General features: G+C 47.1%; 2 protein-coding genes across 11 annotated transcripts in view; one reads left to right on the forward strand and one right to left on the reverse strand.

Annotated features, from left to right (window-relative positions):
- The window catches only part of tjp2a (tight junction protein 2a (zona occludens 2)), a 33,441-nt gene extending 29,661 nt beyond the window's left edge, over nt 1-3,780 (forward strand). For 6 of the 10 annotated variants that reach the window (XM_084486737.1, XM_084486730.1, XM_084486732.1 and 3 more), the window contains 3 exons: nt 1,104-1,181; nt 1,728-1,813; nt 2,160-3,779. In XM_084486737.1, coding sequence (XP_084342863.1) covers nt 1,104-1,181; nt 1,728-1,813; nt 2,160-2,298 — 303 coding nt within the window. In that variant the 3' untranslated portion in view covers nt 2,299-3,779. Of the gene's footprint in view, nt 1-1,103; nt 1,182-1,727; nt 1,819-2,159 lie in introns of all 10 variants that reach the window. The other 4 variants (XM_084486739.1, XM_084486738.1, XM_084486736.1 and 1 more) reach the window with 3 other exon arrangements.
- Nucleotides 3,781-5,189: 1,409 nt separating this feature from the next.
- The window catches only part of LOC311367570 (uncharacterized protein), a gene marked incomplete at its 5' end in the record, with an annotated part of 16,457 nt that continues 3,627 nt past the window's right edge, over nt 5,190-18,019 (reverse strand). Inside the window, 11 exons of the mRNA XM_084486396.1 lie at nt 5,190-5,268; nt 5,619-5,759; nt 6,889-7,008; nt 7,691-7,903; nt 8,903-9,082; nt 9,387-9,590; nt 10,380-10,466; nt 11,920-11,952; nt 16,295-16,486; nt 17,584-17,745; nt 17,869-17,928. Of these exons, the coding sequence (XP_084342522.1) occupies nt 5,197-5,268; nt 5,619-5,759; nt 6,889-7,008; nt 7,691-7,903; nt 8,903-9,082; nt 9,387-9,590; nt 10,380-10,466; nt 11,920-11,952; nt 16,295-16,486; nt 17,584-17,745; nt 17,869-17,928 (1,464 nt within the window). The 3' untranslated portion in view covers nt 5,190-5,196. The remainder of the gene's footprint in view (nt 5,269-5,618; nt 5,760-6,888; nt 7,009-7,690; nt 7,904-8,902; nt 9,083-9,386; nt 9,591-10,379; nt 10,467-11,919; nt 11,953-16,294; nt 16,487-17,583; nt 17,746-17,868; nt 17,929-18,019) is intronic.

The following is an 18,019-nucleotide window of genomic DNA, read 5'->3' on the forward strand; positions in this document are numbered from 1 at the left end:
CTCTTGTATTTCTAGTTTTAAATATATTCCTGTTTTTCTATTTTATCTTTTTTTTTTACGACCTGATCGTAAGCAAAGACTTCCTCCGAGCGTGCATTTTGTTTACGGGACTTTGCAGGCGTTTGATTCCTCCTTCTGTCTCTTCTTCCATTTTCTTCTCTCTCTCTTCGTTCCATTTTCTCCGGGTGCTTCTAATTCCCAAACATAGAAATACGGTGGACAGGTAAACGATCGCTTCGCGTGTGTTCAGTCCGTCGTCACCCTGTTCGTTTAAAACCATCGTCTTGACTTCACCGTCGTCATGGTGTTCGCACCGGCTGCATCTCATCATCTAATCCAACCGCCCTGTTGACGTCCATTTTGTCCAACATTGCTGTCTCATGTAATTGTTTATATCACGGCCAGTGAAAATAGCATTGCATTAATTTCAAAACACAACTAGAGTCTCATCATTGTTCTTAACTTACAGCAACATGGCCTCAACTCACATCAGCTGGCCGTCGTTAGCTAAAATAACCCTGTTAGGTAACGTTTGTAATCTGCAAGGGAAGTTGCTTAAATCCATGAATATATCTGAATACGAGTGTGACACTCACACTTTGTGCGCTTTCTTTGAGCTCACAAAGCCTGCTTGTGCGTACATATGCAGTATAAAAGTTGTTCTGCTAATAGTCTACGCGTAGTTTACGGTATTTCGGCCGACCAGACTCTTGACATTGTTTTGACAGCTTTTCCGTTGCCAGGTCCCTGCTCACATCTCCCCTATTCACTAGAGTAACTTATTATTCATCAGACTTCACCAGATATATTATTCCAGACCATTTTTCTCCAGGAGCACAACATATCGTGTGAGCCAAGAATTTTGACAGTTTTATCCAGAATCTCTTCGACAGAATCTCCCAGTCCATTAAATATGAATCCACACCCACATAAATATTGAGTGTCCACGGTGCGATCCACTCCCAGGTGCACCGTTATCGGAAGATGACGCGAGACACCCTGCGTTATCTTCTGAACAGCGACGCACCCGGTAGTGTGTACATCCTCTCTTCAACCGGTGACCGCTGACTAACGCAAGTGTGTGTGTGTGTGTGTGTGTGAAGGTGAAGGCGTTCGAGAAGATGGACCACCTGGCCAAAGCCCAGAGACTGCTGGAGCTGCAGGAGGCAGAGAACGCTCGGGTGAGTCAGGAGGAATATACACTGGGTCTGGGGGTTAAGATATACAGCCGCAACTCAAGGACTGCTGGCAGACAAGTACCAGTACGCCTACTGGCAGTCGGGTATAAATATAAATGAGTAGTGCATGCAGTAAAACTAAACAACTGCTTCAATCACATGCAAATACAACATGCGTCTCTTTGTGCGTCGTTATATATCTCGTTGTGTTCTCAAGAAATCCGAAAAGCTGGCTGGATCATCGTTTCCTCCCTGTTTACGCCACAGCAAACCGTCCCTGTTTCTCTGGAGACGCACAGTGTGAGGAAGGGGGCCGTCTGAATGGAGACGGCCCAGCTCCCAGTAAACAATACAAGTGTCCCTGGTCTGCAACGCAGAGCCAAAAGGCTCTGCTGGTGGGCGCTCCACCTCGTCCTCTGACCAGTCCGCTCAGGGGCAGCCAGGCTATTGTCATGCAGAGTACCAGACTGTGTGTGTGTGTGTGTGTGTGTGTGTGTGTGTGTGTGTGTGTGTGTGTGTGTCCTGACTCCTCCCCTCTGTGTGGTTCAGCTGGAGATCGCCCAGAAGCACCCTGACATCTACGCCGTGCCCATGAAGCCACCGAAGCCCAACGCCAACCGACCTCAGCCCATCGGGTAAGGTCAGACAAACACACACGCACGCATGCACACGCACTGACAGATACACACACACACACACACACACACACACACACCAGCCCACATGCACACACTCCCAACACAGACACACTTACGCAGACCAGCACACACAAAAACAAACACACACACACACACACATGCACGTAAGGACAGACACACACACACTAACCGACAGACACACACGCACATCGATTCCTGCTTTACAATGATCAATCAGCAGTTGCGTGCTTGCTAGTCATGCTCACGGTTCGTTGGATGACATGGAAGTCAATGTCAGGATTTTAAATTGTGTGTGTGTGTGTGTGTGTGCGCGCGCGCTCAGCTCCAGCTCCAACCCGGAGCCCCAGTCGCGGGGGGGGGGGCAGTACGACGAGGACGAGGAGGAGTACCGCCGGCAGCTGTCCGAGCAGACCAAGCGCGGCCACTACAACCCCCAGAAGTACAAGGACACGGAGCTGTAGGTCAGCCCCGCCGTCACATGACGGCCCGCCGCAGCCAATGACACTGTTCACTGTTCCCCCCGCCTCCCCCTCCCCCCTCGCTCTCACGGAGGCTTGCTTGTTTTTCTCGACACCGAAGAAAAAGCAGACACTCTCCGTTGCCGCGGTAACCGCACCACAGTGGCCGCGTGTGTGCGTGCGTGTCCTCGGCCTAAAAGGTTCAAATCCAGACGTTGACTTTTTACAACTTTGCAAAGTTTTAAGATGTCATTTTTAGTGTTGTGTCTGAGTGTGCGGCCGTGCACATGTGTGTGTGTGCGTGGCCAGCTACACACACACACACACAAACAGCGTTATGAAAATTATATATTTTTAACACGTTTATTTTGGTAGGTCATCTTCTGCTGTATTATTTCTAATTGTACCTTTATTTCCCGCCCCCTTTCATAAACTTTATATTGCAGTGTATATATTCTTTATACAGGTCTGTTTATAGGTTTTTGTTACGTTAGGATACAAAATTTGTTTATATCGTGTACCTGCCTGGTGGATTCCCAGTCGGGATTCACTTGGTTCTCTGTAATGGCTCCCAGGGTGTGACTACTGCGCCAGTGGACACTTGTAACCATAGTTTTAACCAATGGGAACCCTCCTAGAAGCTCATTTGACCAGAACACGCAACGCATCCACACCTACAGTGAACCAAGACTGCTGAACAAGGCTGAGATACCCAACGAAAACCCCCCAGAACAATGCTTTCCTTTCTCCCTTTTGTCGTTTTAATAATATTCAATGTTTTAGATAATTTTCGTTTTGCGTTAAACCGTCTTTTAGATAGAAGTCGCCTGTATGTCTCTCGTCGGATTAGAAAGTAAAAAAAAAAAAAAAACTGTTTTTTGTTTTTATAAAGAAAAGTGCCTTTCAGTGCTGACGTCAGCTCACCGAAAGTACTTTGTACAGGATGCCAGGCCGACCCCACCACGTATTTACACGATCTGGAACATTCACAGCATCCTGGAGATGAACGCAAAGACTAACAGACAAAAAAAGACCTCTTCTAAAGAGGCGCGGTCGCCTGACCGTTATGTATTCCTGTTGTGTTAAACAAACATTAGGCCGATGCAATGATTTATACTGCCAGTTATATCTAAAGAGGATGCGTAGGTAGACTGGTTTCTATGGTTATTTGAGCACCTACTGGCTGATCTGCTGTTCCTTGTGTTTGATCCCATGTGCCCTTCTCTTTATTATCTGCTTACAACTGGAGACAATCACCTTTTTATGCATATACATATATATATATACATATTATATATATCACAGAGTACCATCAACACTTTTTGTACATGGGTATTTTGGGGGGAGATGTGACGACAATCATTGCATTGGGCTCACATTGTTATTTTGTTAGTTATTTTATGAACGTGTACTCTGTCCCCTGACAGCGCAAGAAAATTGATTCTTGATATTGATCTCAAAATTATGAAATGAAATAAATAAACTTTAGATTCTTTTTGCATTTCATGAGCTGTGAGATACAGTGTGTGGTGTTGGTTTATTTTGGGGTTCCAGCCATTCCTGCGTGCTGGAAATCCAGAGAGTGTTCCTGCAAATTCCCAGTCAGATGGTAAATATTAAGAGAAATTAGAAATAAATCTAGATGGGCCAGCTGGAGCAATAATAAGCAAGCGTCTGAATTTGAGCCAGGGGGCCCTGACTGATTAAATTTAATTAAATTTAATTGTATTTCTATAGCCCTTAATCACAGGTACAGTCTCAAAGGGCTTAACAGGCAATATACTTATGGCACCCCCCCTAACCCTAGTCCCCCAGAGGTTAAGAAAAACCATCCTCCAGGGATGATCAGGAGTGCAATGGCTGCCATAATCGACTGGTGTTGGAGGACGCTGCATGTCCATGAGCGTTATTATGACATTTAAACGGTCGTACATGTTTTTCATTCCCATCAAAAGATATCCGCTGATATGAGTGAGGTTGCGAGTTAAACATCCACAATGGCGGCTTTGGGGAGTTTATTTTCCACGTAATACAAAGGATGACAACCACGCCTGGATTAATACATTGTTCACATCAATTCAGGCTATCCCTTTCTATCACCTGGTCTGTTAGCCGTCAGGATGAATGATATTGAAATGTGTTTAGCTCCAAACCCGGCACAGTGACTTCAGACCAACAGCAGGGCAACCTTCCCTCATCATAGCAACGTCCAGTATTCCCCCCAAGTATTATGTAGGGTTTCTTTTGCATGCGTTTTCCGTATTTATATATATATGTATATATATATATATATATATATATAACCTCTCCAGTTATTTGTCTTTATGTCCTGGTCCAAGATGTGTAGGTCCATATTTGTAAGTACATTCAATTCATATAACCATTTAAGGTAAATGTAATCATTCTATTTTTCCAACTAAATATGCATAATAAAAATACACAACTTATCTTTGGTTATACATAAACCATATCACTTAAACACTCCGCCTACCGTGAAATAATCTGTGTATTTACATGTTAAACATGACGCATACTCATACAGATTAAGGCAAATCTGTGCTGTTGAGAACAGAATACTTGTGATATGAAACGAGATACGTAAAGTGATGTTTAAATAAAAAAAAGATATGGTAAAATGGCTAATAAATATCTTGGGATGTCTGTGGCTGAGGTGGAGCGAACGAGGAGTCCCGTTGAGAGGGGGTCAGCGGTCAGGAGGTAGGGGGTAGATGGTGGTCAGAGGTCATGTGATAAAGAGGTCAGGTGATAAGGGGTCGGGTGGTCAGAGGTCAGGTGACAAGGGGTCAGGTGGTCTCAGATCAGACGGTAGGATGTACATGTCAAGAGGGTAGGATGTAGGTTTTTAGGTGGTAGGATGTAGGATGTTGGGTAGTCAGGCTCTCAGATGTAGACAGGCTGTTCTTGTGCGGTCAGTAAACGGTACATGGCAGCAGGCATCGTCTTCATGTGGATCTGCAGCGGGACACACATCGGACGGACACAGGGGGTGAGAGTCATCAGACCCTCCCAACACATAACGTCACAGCGACTCCCTGACCATGTGGCCAATTCCACAAAACAAACTTCAAAATGTAAATAACACCAGTCCTAATTACAACCCTAGCTTAACAAGTCATCATTGTAATCATCCTAATAATTCAAGTCATTATGGACCAGCATGTGCTGTGTGTCTTATGCTGTGTGCTGATGGGCTATGTGTCCTATGTTCTAGCTATTGTTCCGTGTGTCCTATGTCCTGTGTGCTGATGTGCTCGTGTGTCCTGTGTCCTGTGTGCGGCGGTGCAGTGTAGTGTAGTGCCTACCTCTCCCATGGCGTTGGACAGGATCTGGACAATCTTCTCGTGGGGCGTGGCCACCACACTCTGGCTGTTTATCTCGATGATGCGGTGGCCCACGCGGACCCCTCCCCGCTCAGCGATGCCCCCCCGCATCAGACTACAGATCTGTGCACACACACACACACACACATACATAAACATACATACACACACAAATACACACACATGCACACAAACAGACAAACAGAGAGACACATATAAACAGGATTCCTCCCTCCACTAAACACCGGCTAAGAGATAAGGGAAAAATGTGACTGATGGTGGACGGAGCTGCAGTTAAAAAGCTATTATTATACTATTCCTGTAAATTGTTCAGGGAAGGTTTATTCCCGGCTTTCCTTAATCTGTTATGGGAAGACTGCATTGTCTGCCATTAATAGACAGCAAAAATTATGCCATGGTATAAAAAGATCATATAATTATCCAACATGGAAATTCAGCAATAAAACAAATGTGTTATGATCTACAACCTAACTCAACAATAAACTAGGTAAGGACATTAGTACATGCATAAAGTTACAGTAACTAAATAATCAGCACAGTTTGTGTTTTGTTAAGGCTTTAACTAAAGCTTTAGCTACAGTATATCTTCACTGGACGATGTTCAGTGACGCAAGAACGAAAACATCTTGTCTCCAGGAAGAAGTTTGGGGAGTGTGAACACATGCATTACATTCAGTTTGAATGTTTATGCAGTATTTCATGATCCTGCTCTAGGCCTGTTGCTAGGTAACAGTGGAACCCTGTTTGGGGGTTTATGTTGGGAGTGTAATGCCTCCGTTCCACAACTTGTCCTTGTCTCAGCCTGCCTCCTATTTGATTAATCAATTCAGGTTTAACCCATTTACAGAGATGAGCACTAAACTAAACTAATTCAACCTCAGACACGTGTGTGCCTGCCGCCAGGAGCACTAAATCATGACGTAAATCATTTGAACCCAACGTTCAACGTGTCTCATGACTGTTGTCGTTCTGTGAATGAATGATGCCGCATCTCACAGAAATGTACCGCGATCCCACTACTACGCCTGTTGCCAACGGTAACAGCCAATCCATCCCACGGCAGTTCCGTTTGCACATCATTTCCTCATCGAGGACGCAGCGGTATAATGAAGGAAGCCTCGTTATATCCGTCCGTGGAATAATTAAACAGGGAGGATGCTGACGCGAGTGAGCCCGGGAACCGACAGCGTCCCCAGAGCCGCGGGCTGGCTAGGGGCCGCTCTTCACTCACGATGCCGTTCTGCACACTGAAGCCCAGCTGGTAGCGCAGGTCGGGCCGACGGATCAGCACCATGGTAACGGGCGGGCATCGCACGATGTTCATCTTGATCCTGGACTGGGACTTCAGACCCTGGGGGTGGGGAGGGGGGACAGGGAGGGGGGGGCACAGGACGGCAGGGTTACAAAGACAGAGAGAGAGAGAGAGAGAAAGAGAGAGAGAACTGAAACTTGTAAGAGAATAATACTAAATTTGATATCAAAAGTAACATTTTATCAAAGAAATGTGATAGGATTGAAACCTGCCCTATGTCACTCTTCTGCTGCAGCTATTTACTCCATAACAAATATGGAGACGGTTCCATGAATAAAATGTGCCCGTCATGAGTCAATCGATCCAGGGTATCGGATAGCACTGACGCAAATGTTCTGAAAGGTTACTGGGTTCCATCCCCCTATATCCGCAGGCCTCACCTCAAGGTGTCCTGTGTATAAACGTCAAAGTCACCTTGGATTTTGCTTCATTTTCCTTTTGTTTTCCGTTTAGAGGTTGTTCGTAAACGAACCACCTATGAATAACCTCAGTGTTGAATTTGTAATAAATTGTATAGTGCTAAAAAAAAAAATTGTCCAGTGTATTGCAGTTGCAATATCTTGTGTTCTGTATTAGAAAAAGCAAAATGTAAATAAAAAATACTGCGTGTAAATATGTTTTTCCATAAAAGTCCAGGAAAAAAAACAACAATGAGTGAACCAGTGACATCAGGGCGTGCGCTCGGGCCCCTCACGCACACTGAACTACTGCGGCGTCCCACCTTGATGATACTCTGGCAGGTGTTGAGGGGCAGCCCCACCAGGCTGGTCCCGTTGATGGTCATGATCTGGTCGCCGATGTTCAGCCGCCCCGACTTCTCCGCCGGCCCGGCGTGCATCATGCTGGCGATGATGACGGTGGGGAGAATGGAGCCCCACCCTGACTCCACGATCACCAGCCCCAGCATCTCGCCCTTCTGCTTCTCGATGTAAACCTGGTGGGGGGGGGGGGGAGGAAGAGAGGGGGCCAGCGGTCACGACTAACCAGGGAGTGTGGTGTGTGATGTTGGTTATGGGTCAATGTTTTTTTTTTTAGAATACGCCTGGTCACTCTGAATGACTCTTTCTATGGCCGGGACCTTGTTAAGATACAGCCGTATATGTGAGGTTGTTTCTGTGCCTTTATGGACAGGATGGTGAAGACTTGAAAACAGCACTTAGCATTGTGTAGCATCTTACCCTAGCTATCTCTGCTGTATACGGGGAATGGGTTGACCTAGAAAATGTGAGTGCTTGGCACTTGTTTCGATGAACATCCTTACTGTACCGACAAATGTTCTGACAAATGTGCTTTTGTAAGTCGCTGTGGATAAAAGTGTGCTAAATGCCCTGAATGGAAATGGAAATGAAGAGATACAGGAAGGTGGGTTGGAGAAGAGAGGGGAAGCCAAGTAGCATAGGGCCGCAGATTGGAATCTGGTCACTACCAGGCGTGTTGCCGACGCGGTTAGCCCACGGTTTGTATCACATTCCCCCTGTTCCACTCTGGTCTGCAAAGCCTTTTACATTTTTCTTTTATTATTCATGGATGAACGATTGTTCATCCATTTTGTCTCCATGACTTCATCTATGGTTCTTAGTGGTTCTTTAAGATGTCAACCGTGTCGGTGTACGCTAAAGACACGTATTTTGATCATGAGACTGCAATTGTGATTCGAAAAGGTTTCACTTTTGATCTGTTGTTGGGGACTGGAATCGGTCAGTGGGTGGTTTGCTGTGTTGGCCAAATTGATGCCTTGCACACACTTAACAACCAAAACAGTCTAATGTATCTCATCCATCGCTAGGGGTGTGGTCTTGCGTGCTTTCTTAGCTGGTGTGTGCCAGGCTTTAGTCCACTCATAAATAGTGGTATGAGCGACCCCAGAGCGTGTGAAGGCTCTGTTCCCAGGCTCGGCCTCTGACAGTGTGCCGCCCCCTGGTGGCAGACTCACGTCTTTGCAGTTCTCCGACTTGGAGAAGTGGATGAGGTCGTCGTTGTACATGTCCTGAGTGTTGAGCAGGTCGCTGTACTCCCGCTGGCTCAGGTCCTCGGGGTCGATGCCGTTGGCCCGCAGGAACTCCTGGTAGGCCACGCTGAAGGACTGCCCGATGGACTGGGCTATGAGCTGGGCCTGGTGGAGAGGTGGAGAGACATAGGGGACCCAGAGAGAGAGAGAGACAGAGAGAGAGAGAGAGAGAGGCAGAGCACCACGTTCTTTATGCAAAGGGATAACTTTGAAAAGCACTTTTGTTTCTTTTCAAGCATTAATCATGTCACTCCAGTTAAAACACTATATCACGTCAACACACAACCCTGTATCTATCATGATGCGTAAATGCACACCTTGATGACCCTTAATAAATACATTTGATGAAGAGCTACAAAGCAACAACAACAACAACAACAACAACAACAACAAAGGGGAGCCGCCGTACGTCCTCCGACTGGAACACGTGGCAGATCATGCGGTAGAGGCGGCGGTCGTCCCCGGACAGGGTCTCCTGCTCGCCGCTGGGCTCCAGGGGCTCCTGCGTGGCGCTCCGGGACCGCACCATCTTGCCGCGCGCCATCAGCACCACCATGTTGCCGATGTCGGCGATGTAGGAGATGGTGCGCAGCGGCAGGTCCATCATGGCCTCCTGGGGGGGGGTGGGGGGGGACGGACACACACACTTCTTAGGGCGCACTCACACTAGGCCATCTGTACAGTGCCCGAGTACGTTTGCCCCCTAAAGTCTAGATGGTTTGGCTAGTGTGAGCACGCCCACCGTACTCAAGTACGGTTCAATCCCGTGGCCTCGGTACACACTTCGGAGAGGTGTGCTCAGGCCACGGTGCAGATGCTGATGAGCCGACACGCACACACGCACGGATACGCAACCTACATGGACAAGAGGCAACCGTGCTCAGGCCCGGTTGAGATTGCCTAGTGTGAGCACAGGCCAGCGGCACAGTGGGGGGGGGCACTCACACTTTGCCTAGTGTGAGTGCGTCCTCAAAGGCCCCACAGAGGGAGGATGTTCACCTTTCACTGCTGACCGTTCCCTGCCGGTTCCCACAGTCACATGGCCCACTCCGCTCATGGAGGGTTTGTAAACACACCTGACCTCCGCTTAGTGGCACTGTGGTGAAGGGGCGCTAAGAGGGGGAGCTGGCAGCCCTGCGGCCCCGCAGTAACCAAAACCCAAACGCACATCTTTTAAAGGTGTGGCTGCCCTTTAAATATTTAATATTAAACATTGAAAGTCACTTTCTTTACACCCGTTGCAATTTTGTGACGGTGTCAATATTTACGTATCGTAACTGTCTTCAGGTTGCAATTGGTTTTATCGGGTTGCTATTGGTTACTTCAGGATGCTTTTGGAGACGTCAGGCCCCTATCGGTGACCTAGGGGTTCTGTCGGTGACTCCAGGTCGCCCTTGGTTACCTGAGTGTCAGCGTTGAGGACCTTGATCCTCTGCGTGGACATGAAGAGGTCCACCTCGCCAGTAGAGGCCGTCTCTGCTTCAGTGCTCTGCAGGATCACAAAGACCAACAGGAAGTGACGCGTTTGAAGTCAACACTTATGTCAATGTTTCCACGTTTCCTACTGACTGCGGCGTGACCGCCACACTGAACACACTAAAAACACATACGTACATACGTACTTCACTACGTTTAATTCTCTTGACCAAGCTTATATTAAGCAGACTACTGAAACACAGCAGGAGACATGTTGGCATGGCCTTCCAGTAACTATAGAGGGGAGGTCATACTGCTCCTTCAAGACCTCCCCTCTATAGGGGACATCTGCTAGAGGGACCCTACCAGTTAAGCACTGGGCACTGGGGATTGAAGCCAGAACATGGGAATTAAACAACCCAGTCATCTCACTTCACCCTACAATGTCATCGTGATTCGTCATTGAGGAGGTTTGACCTCATCAGAGACGGTACCCGTCGTCATGACAACATTAAAAGGCACCAGTGCTTCCAGTAGAGAGGACTGGTCCGATCAGATCATCAACAACTGAAATTGTGGACGTCTTATTTATTTTCATGTTCAAATTCGGCGTCATTACAATTTTTGAGTTGACCTACTGAAAGCCTTTTTATTTTTGGAAGGCAATGCGTTCAATTAGGAACATGATTAATATTATAGTATGCTTTTTCCATTGTCACACATTGTCCTTCTTCACCTGCTCCATTGTACAGATGGTGCCTTCTTCCTTGGTTGATGCATTATGCATATACTCATGACATCTCATCCAATTGCATGAGAAGCCATTCCTTTTTATTTTCCTTTTTGTTCCGCTGTTTTAAATCGGTGGTTCTTCCGTCCAAACTGCTAACTAAACCCGCTGGAACATTCCCCCCCCGACCCCTTGACCTTTTCATCTTCAGTGATGCTTTGAAAGCGTGAAGCAAGACCAGGTCCTACATGACAATCAGGCGATGTGCATAATAAATGTGCCATAAATTATCCACACAAAGGGGCCCCTGACATATGGAAGACCCGCAACGGCCCATGAATTATGGATGTGAGATGCAGAGATGAATTCTAATCAATTCATTGAAATCAAAGACATTTACCAACAACGGTGGAGCAAAGGCTTTTGTCTGAGCTGAACACATCCTCTTCTTTGACAAGACTTTTAAAACGAGCCATGAAACATAAGTTTGGAGGGAACTCATGTAACGCACAATTAAATACTTAGTACTCTGGAAAGTATGGTCCTTTGAATACGAAATGCACCGGTGGCTCCCGTGATGATGACTGAAATGACATCCCTGCTATGCAGTAGAGGAAGCTCCAGCTGTTATTGCCAGTGTACGAGAGACCGCAGGGTGGAACACACAGCAAAACACACACAGGACACTTACACACGTTGTCACATCAACCCACACCAGCCCTGTTCTGCGGAAACTAGGGATGGTACGAGACACGAGGACGACAGAAGAGACAGAGACACAGAAAAAGGGTCTTACCTTCTTCCTGTTCTTTGCCTGCTTTTGAGCAGCCTGCAGTGACCAGAGAGCGGAAACCAAAACAAAGAGCAGAGAACAGAAAAGCAGAGGGACAAAGAATGAAAGCCGGTAAAAGTAAAGGAGTAAAAGAGCGAAAGAGAGAGAAAGAGAGAAAAAGAGAGAGAGAGAAAGAGAGAGAGACACATACAAACACACACACGCACACACACACACACACACACAAGACACGCAAACACACACAGACACACACACAGAAAGTGAAATAAATGCAGAGTGAAAAGGCAACGGAAAAGACAGCGATGTACACTCAACCCAACTCTTAAAGAACAGGAAGAAGACCGGCTCTTAGGAGGGTGTGAGGCGTACGCCTTATCCACCGCACACGCACGCGCCGTCCCACATGTCATGAACCAGAGACCAGGGCGGTGGGTGCGTCGCCTGTGTGTGTGTGTGTGTGTGCGTGCGTGCGTGTGTGCGCGAATGCATGTCCCCGCGATTTCAACCGTCTGTCACGTCTGCCGTCATCGGGGGCCCTGCAGACACCACACCTCGCCGAGGCTGGGGAAACTTTCCCCACCCCCCCCCTTCGCCGCAAACTTTGCTCCTTCGTCACGACCCTTCCCCCGTCATCGGAGCGACAGCACGGACCCGCGGCGTGTCTGATTGACAGGTGACACGTCGGTCTCGCAGCCAGCCCCGCTGTGCCGGGCTGACATCCACGGGGTAGAACAGGCTGTCCAGAGCTGCGGCGATGCAGCCGCGTGTGTATATATAGTTATATAGCCAGACGCTGGGGCCCTGCGGCACTCCGTGAACTATCATAACACGAGGTAGAGCTCCAGCACATCACCACTTCCCTGCTCACACGCATCGCCGGAGCTTATACAGCCGACGCGCAGACCAATATGTATCTGCTTTCTCGATTGGGTTGACAGTCTGGTTTCCACGACAACGTAGGAGCCATGCAAATGATTGTGTGCGTTGCAAAGATGTGTGAGTGTCTGTGTGTGTGTGTGTGTGTGTGTGTGTGTGTGTGTGTGTGTGTGTCTGTGTGTGGGTGTGTGTGCGTGACCTACTCATGTTGGGTGCATTCAAACGATTTTAGCAGTAGAATTCCTTCCACAGTAATTGGTCTGGCATTGCCACAGTTTTGTATGTAAAAGTAGGATTCTCAATAAGTTTTCCCTGGTAACAGCTAAATCCTGCAATTCCAGAAATATAGTCTAATTTCATACATGATACATGCTACATGACACATACATACAGTACATGCATACATACTGTACATATGAATAACTACATACATACATACATACATACATACATGCCAATAATCAAAGCCAATCAAAGTGATGGCCAACTACCAAAACGATATTAAACTTGAACAAGGAAATGTGGGGATTATGTTCAACTGAAGCAAGGAATTGTGTGTATAAGTGTATGAAATGTACGATGAAAATTGTCTAGCAATTTCGCCAAGCAAATATCAAGAAATAGGTTGCAGTTTGTCTTTCGACTCGCTTGCAAAATCTGCGATGGGACTGAGGACTGAAGAGAGCTCCGGCAACGTTATAGTTCAAAATCGCTGGCAATCAAACGGCAACTCAATCTTTCGCAGACCCTCCAATCATCACGCAGAAGCCCAGCGTCCAGGCCAGCCTACTCCTCCATTCACCCCCAGAGACACTGAGCGTCCATGGGAGGGACATAATCGCAGCATTATCCAATGACCGTCGACTTTCGAAGCACTAAAAAAAGCTGTTCTATGCAGCCCCATTGAAGTGGATGGATGCTGAGCTTCAACAGGCAAATGCACTGTGACGCTACGGGAGTGTATGAGAAGAAAATCGAGTCAGTCGACCTGCGATAAACGGCTGATTCTGAACAAACTCGCCTTCGAGATGGACGTGTTCTAACGCATTTTTAGTCAATGAAATGTTAACACAACAGTATATATTTGACTATATTTACTTTTTTTAATTTTAGGGGAAGCTGAGCTTCCCTTGCAGTCTTAGAGAAATCGCCACTGATGCATGCATACATACATACAGTACATACATAAATACATAAATACATACTACATACATACATACATACATATTAAATCCATCCATCCATACATACATACATATGAATAAATACATACGCATACATACACACATCAAGGAAGGTCCGTTCAACCACCACTATTCAGTGGGTTTTGTGTAAAATGCCCTCCTCGCGGCCCATAGAGGTACTATATTAAGCTCTATTTGTATCAATAGTGGTTCGGCTTAAACTGCGACCATTGTGCCGGATGCAGCGTTTGAAGTTCAGCACCTGATGGAGTCTTCCCTTCCCAGCCAGACTGACACGCAGGTCTGACGTCCGCCCACGCACACGCCATGAGTCAGACACATCACCTACTGCTGCGTGTCGTCACTTCTGACATTTCCAAATCAATGCCTTTTTTCATAGACATGACAATTCCCCCCTGGGAATGTTCCATTGTGTGTGTTTTTCGTTCTGATTGGGGGGGGGGGGGGATGATGACAGAATGAAATTAAAGTAAGCGTGTAAGTTTCTCTTCTTCTAAAACCTTTAGGCTGACGGTATGTCTTATCAACAGAGACCTTTTCTTCGGCTTCCCGTTGTATGCCATGTTCAAACAGCAGGATCACACGACATACTCCTGTGCCTTATATTTAGCTTAGGGTGGTAAAGCGGATCAAAAATAGTTCCACCGTGTTTCAAATGACTCATCCGTGTATCCTCTGCGTGTGTGTTTGAGCTCTGCCTCCTCTGAGCTCTGAAAGTGAGAGGAATGTGCTGTGATTGAGGTGTTGAGGAGACGTGTCTCTGCTTATCCTTGCGACACCAACAGGAATTGTGAACTTCATGTGCAACGATCTGAGCGGTGATCAGGGCTACGAATGTAGAGAAAGACCAGAAATAAAGAAAGAACGAGCAGCGATGCACATTAGATATTTTCAAGAAGCTTTCTGAATAGGTTTTTATTCGATGCCTGCCTGCACTGAATGCTCATTTTGTTCCGACTCACAAAGCCAAACGTGTTCAAGTCCATTAAATATTAAAACCGCTAAAAACGTTACGACTACCATGCAAAAGACCACTATCCGGGATCCGTTTGATTGACTTCCTGCCAACGCAGCCCAAAAAGACCATCACTTTCTTGTGACAGGCGCCCTTTTAAATGGACTTTCTCAGGGATCAATGAAACTGTCCTCAGCCTTCTCTGGTGGCCTAGTCAGCCAATACACAGACACCTGACCCTCTTACTTTAAAGTAGTTCTTCAGACGCGTGTGTTCCCCAGACAGGGAAGAACCACTGTGTGTGGCTTCGCATCATCGGTCCGAAGAGACTGGACCTACGGTCCGTGACACTACATTTCCCAGAATGCTACTGTCAGCATGTCAAAATGCTTGTTGTCACGGTTATTTAAAACAAAGAGAATACTGTCAACACGTGATCCCACCAGTGACAGACATAATGCTGTGGAGAGAGCCATAAAGACTTTTAGACGTGATTAGAATTTGTATGCTTATATTATTGGGCATCCATTCCATGTCTATGGATAAGAAATTAGTCTTTATTGATTCCTGTGGGAAAAAACCATGTACCCTGCTTTCAACCCCATGTCTCGAAATAGACCGATAGATCCACACTGCAGCAAACAACGGACCAATTCCATGGTATGATGCTACTGCCTTGCTCAAGAACACTTGCACTAGTGTAGTCATGGGCAGAGATGTAGACATATTTTGGGTTGCTGGAGAAACCCCATCCCACACAGAGCAGCCCTTTGTCTGTGAACATCACAGTACACACACTGATTTAGGGACATTACACATTCACTCTCATACCAATGCAATAATAACCGTAAACGTGACGTTATTTGTAATGGTGGATTCATCGCCAATTGCTGATAAGGAAGGGATATGTTGCAACAAGCTACAAGAAACCAGTACAAGAAACTGGTACAAGGTAAACCTTCCCAAATCAGGAGTAATGGCTGGAAATGATTCAACGAAATCGCTGTAATGGAAAAGATGACATGCAATTTGAAAATCTGAAGAAAAAAAAAATAATAATAATAATAATAAAAAAATGGCATATTCATAAGCAGCAACACCTACTAAATAAAACAAGTTTGTTATTTAAAACGAAAAGTACAATATGTGATGTTGATATATTTTCTAAAACGTGTTTATGTTTGCAAGTTAACCTGTGAGACCCCATTAAAAGGTGTAACTAGAAACCAGGCATTAAGAGCAGGAGACGGGGGTGATGCGGGGGTGATGCAGGGGTGATGCGGGGGTGATGCGGGGGTGATGCGGGGGTGATGCTGGGAGTGGTGCGGGGGCTGGAGCTCACCCTGACTCGGTGCATGGCCTCCTGGGCCTGCTGCATGCGCGCGCTCTTGCTGGGCGTGCGCTCAGACAGCAGGTGGGTGGAGCCTAAGTAGCTGGCAGCGAAGATGATGCCGTCAATCAGGTCCTCTGGGTCACATGGTCCTGGGACTGGAGCAAAGGGCGGGAAAGGACACGCACCCGGGTCAGGGAGGGGCTGAAGTGTGTCCAGAGTATCCAAAGCAGACACACACGGACACGGCCATATGCGTGTGCGTGATATACACCACAACACACACACACACACACACACGCCCTCAAACACACACACACACACAGACACACACACACACACACACACACGCCCTCAAAGACACACACACACACACACACACACACACACACACACACACACGCATACATACACACACACAAAATAAATGAGTGATATGCACACATTTATAGTGAACTCGGGTTATAACACACACACACACACACACACACACACACACACCACACGTAACCCCATTGTAAGAGAACAGCAAAATGCACTTTGCCCATCATGCATCTCTTCACATAAAATAAACATTTTAGGAGGAGAATTGCAAGAAACTCACCTTCCACAAATGTTGGAAAAGAGTGCAGAGGTCTGCGCATCTAGAAACCAAACAAAAACAAGATGGTGGTTAACCAGGAATAACGAGAAAGAATAAAATATACAAAAACATTGTCCCGCAGTAAGATTGACACAAAAGCACAAAATCTTATTTTCTAAGAGAAACACCCATCTCTGATTTATATCGGTAACGAAACAATTATGTAAACGAGGCAGTGTGACCTGCCTGATAGCAAAAATCGAAAGAAAACCCCCAAACGATAGGGACCGTTCCAAACCACATTAAGACACCAGGAAATCAAAAGCGACTTTTCACCTTCCTAGCCAATTCCCCCTGCCAAGAGCCGGGTGCCAAAACCTGAACAAACAGAGCGTACTTTACATTCAACCTCGCGAACGTGACTCAAAACGTTCCCCTTCGTTTAAAGCCTCAAGATATCCTATTTGCACGGCCCGCTTACACACTGATGAATGAAATCCCATTTGTCCCACCTTTTACACTGCGCTAATCCCTCGGAAATACATCACGCGCCGAACATAAAACAAATGCAAACGCACTACGCATTTCAAACCCCGTTTCGTGTCGTCTTCAACAGCCCTCGATACGGGTTAGGCACCGACTTAACATGCAAACATCCGCTTCACAAACTCCTCTATAGGACGAGACTCTGCAGCGCGCTCCAGACCCCCCCGCTCACCTCCTGGACCGAGGGATGCTGGACCATACTGGGAGACTGGGGCTGGCCTGCCGGCGGCGGATTGGCCGGCGCCGGCCTCTGCTGCTGATTGGGTAGAACGGGTGGCGGGTAGGGCTGCGGCTGGACGTAGGGCTGCGTGGGCCGGGCCCCTTCGCGGTCCCTCTGCTGGGGCGGGTGGGCCAGGCTCTGAGGGTGGTGTTGGTGGTAGTGCTGCTGCTGCTGCTGCTGCTGCTGCTGCTGCTGCTGCTGCTGGTGATGGGGACCCCTGGAGGAGTCACCCCCCACGGGGCTGCCCGGGTCCCGCAGCACCGCCGAGCTGTAGTGGTCGGGAGACTCCGACATGGACTGGGAGAGAGAGAGAGAGAGAAAGAGAGAGGGAGAGATATTAGTATGTGTTGTGTGAGCATCATGTCTCATTATGATCTGTTTGTCTGTT

The sequence above is a fragment of the Micromesistius poutassou genome (assembly GCF_964030765.1).
Source record: "Micromesistius poutassou genome assembly, chromosome: 22".
NCBI lineage: Eukaryota > Metazoa > Chordata > Actinopteri > Gadiformes > Gadidae > Micromesistius > Micromesistius poutassou.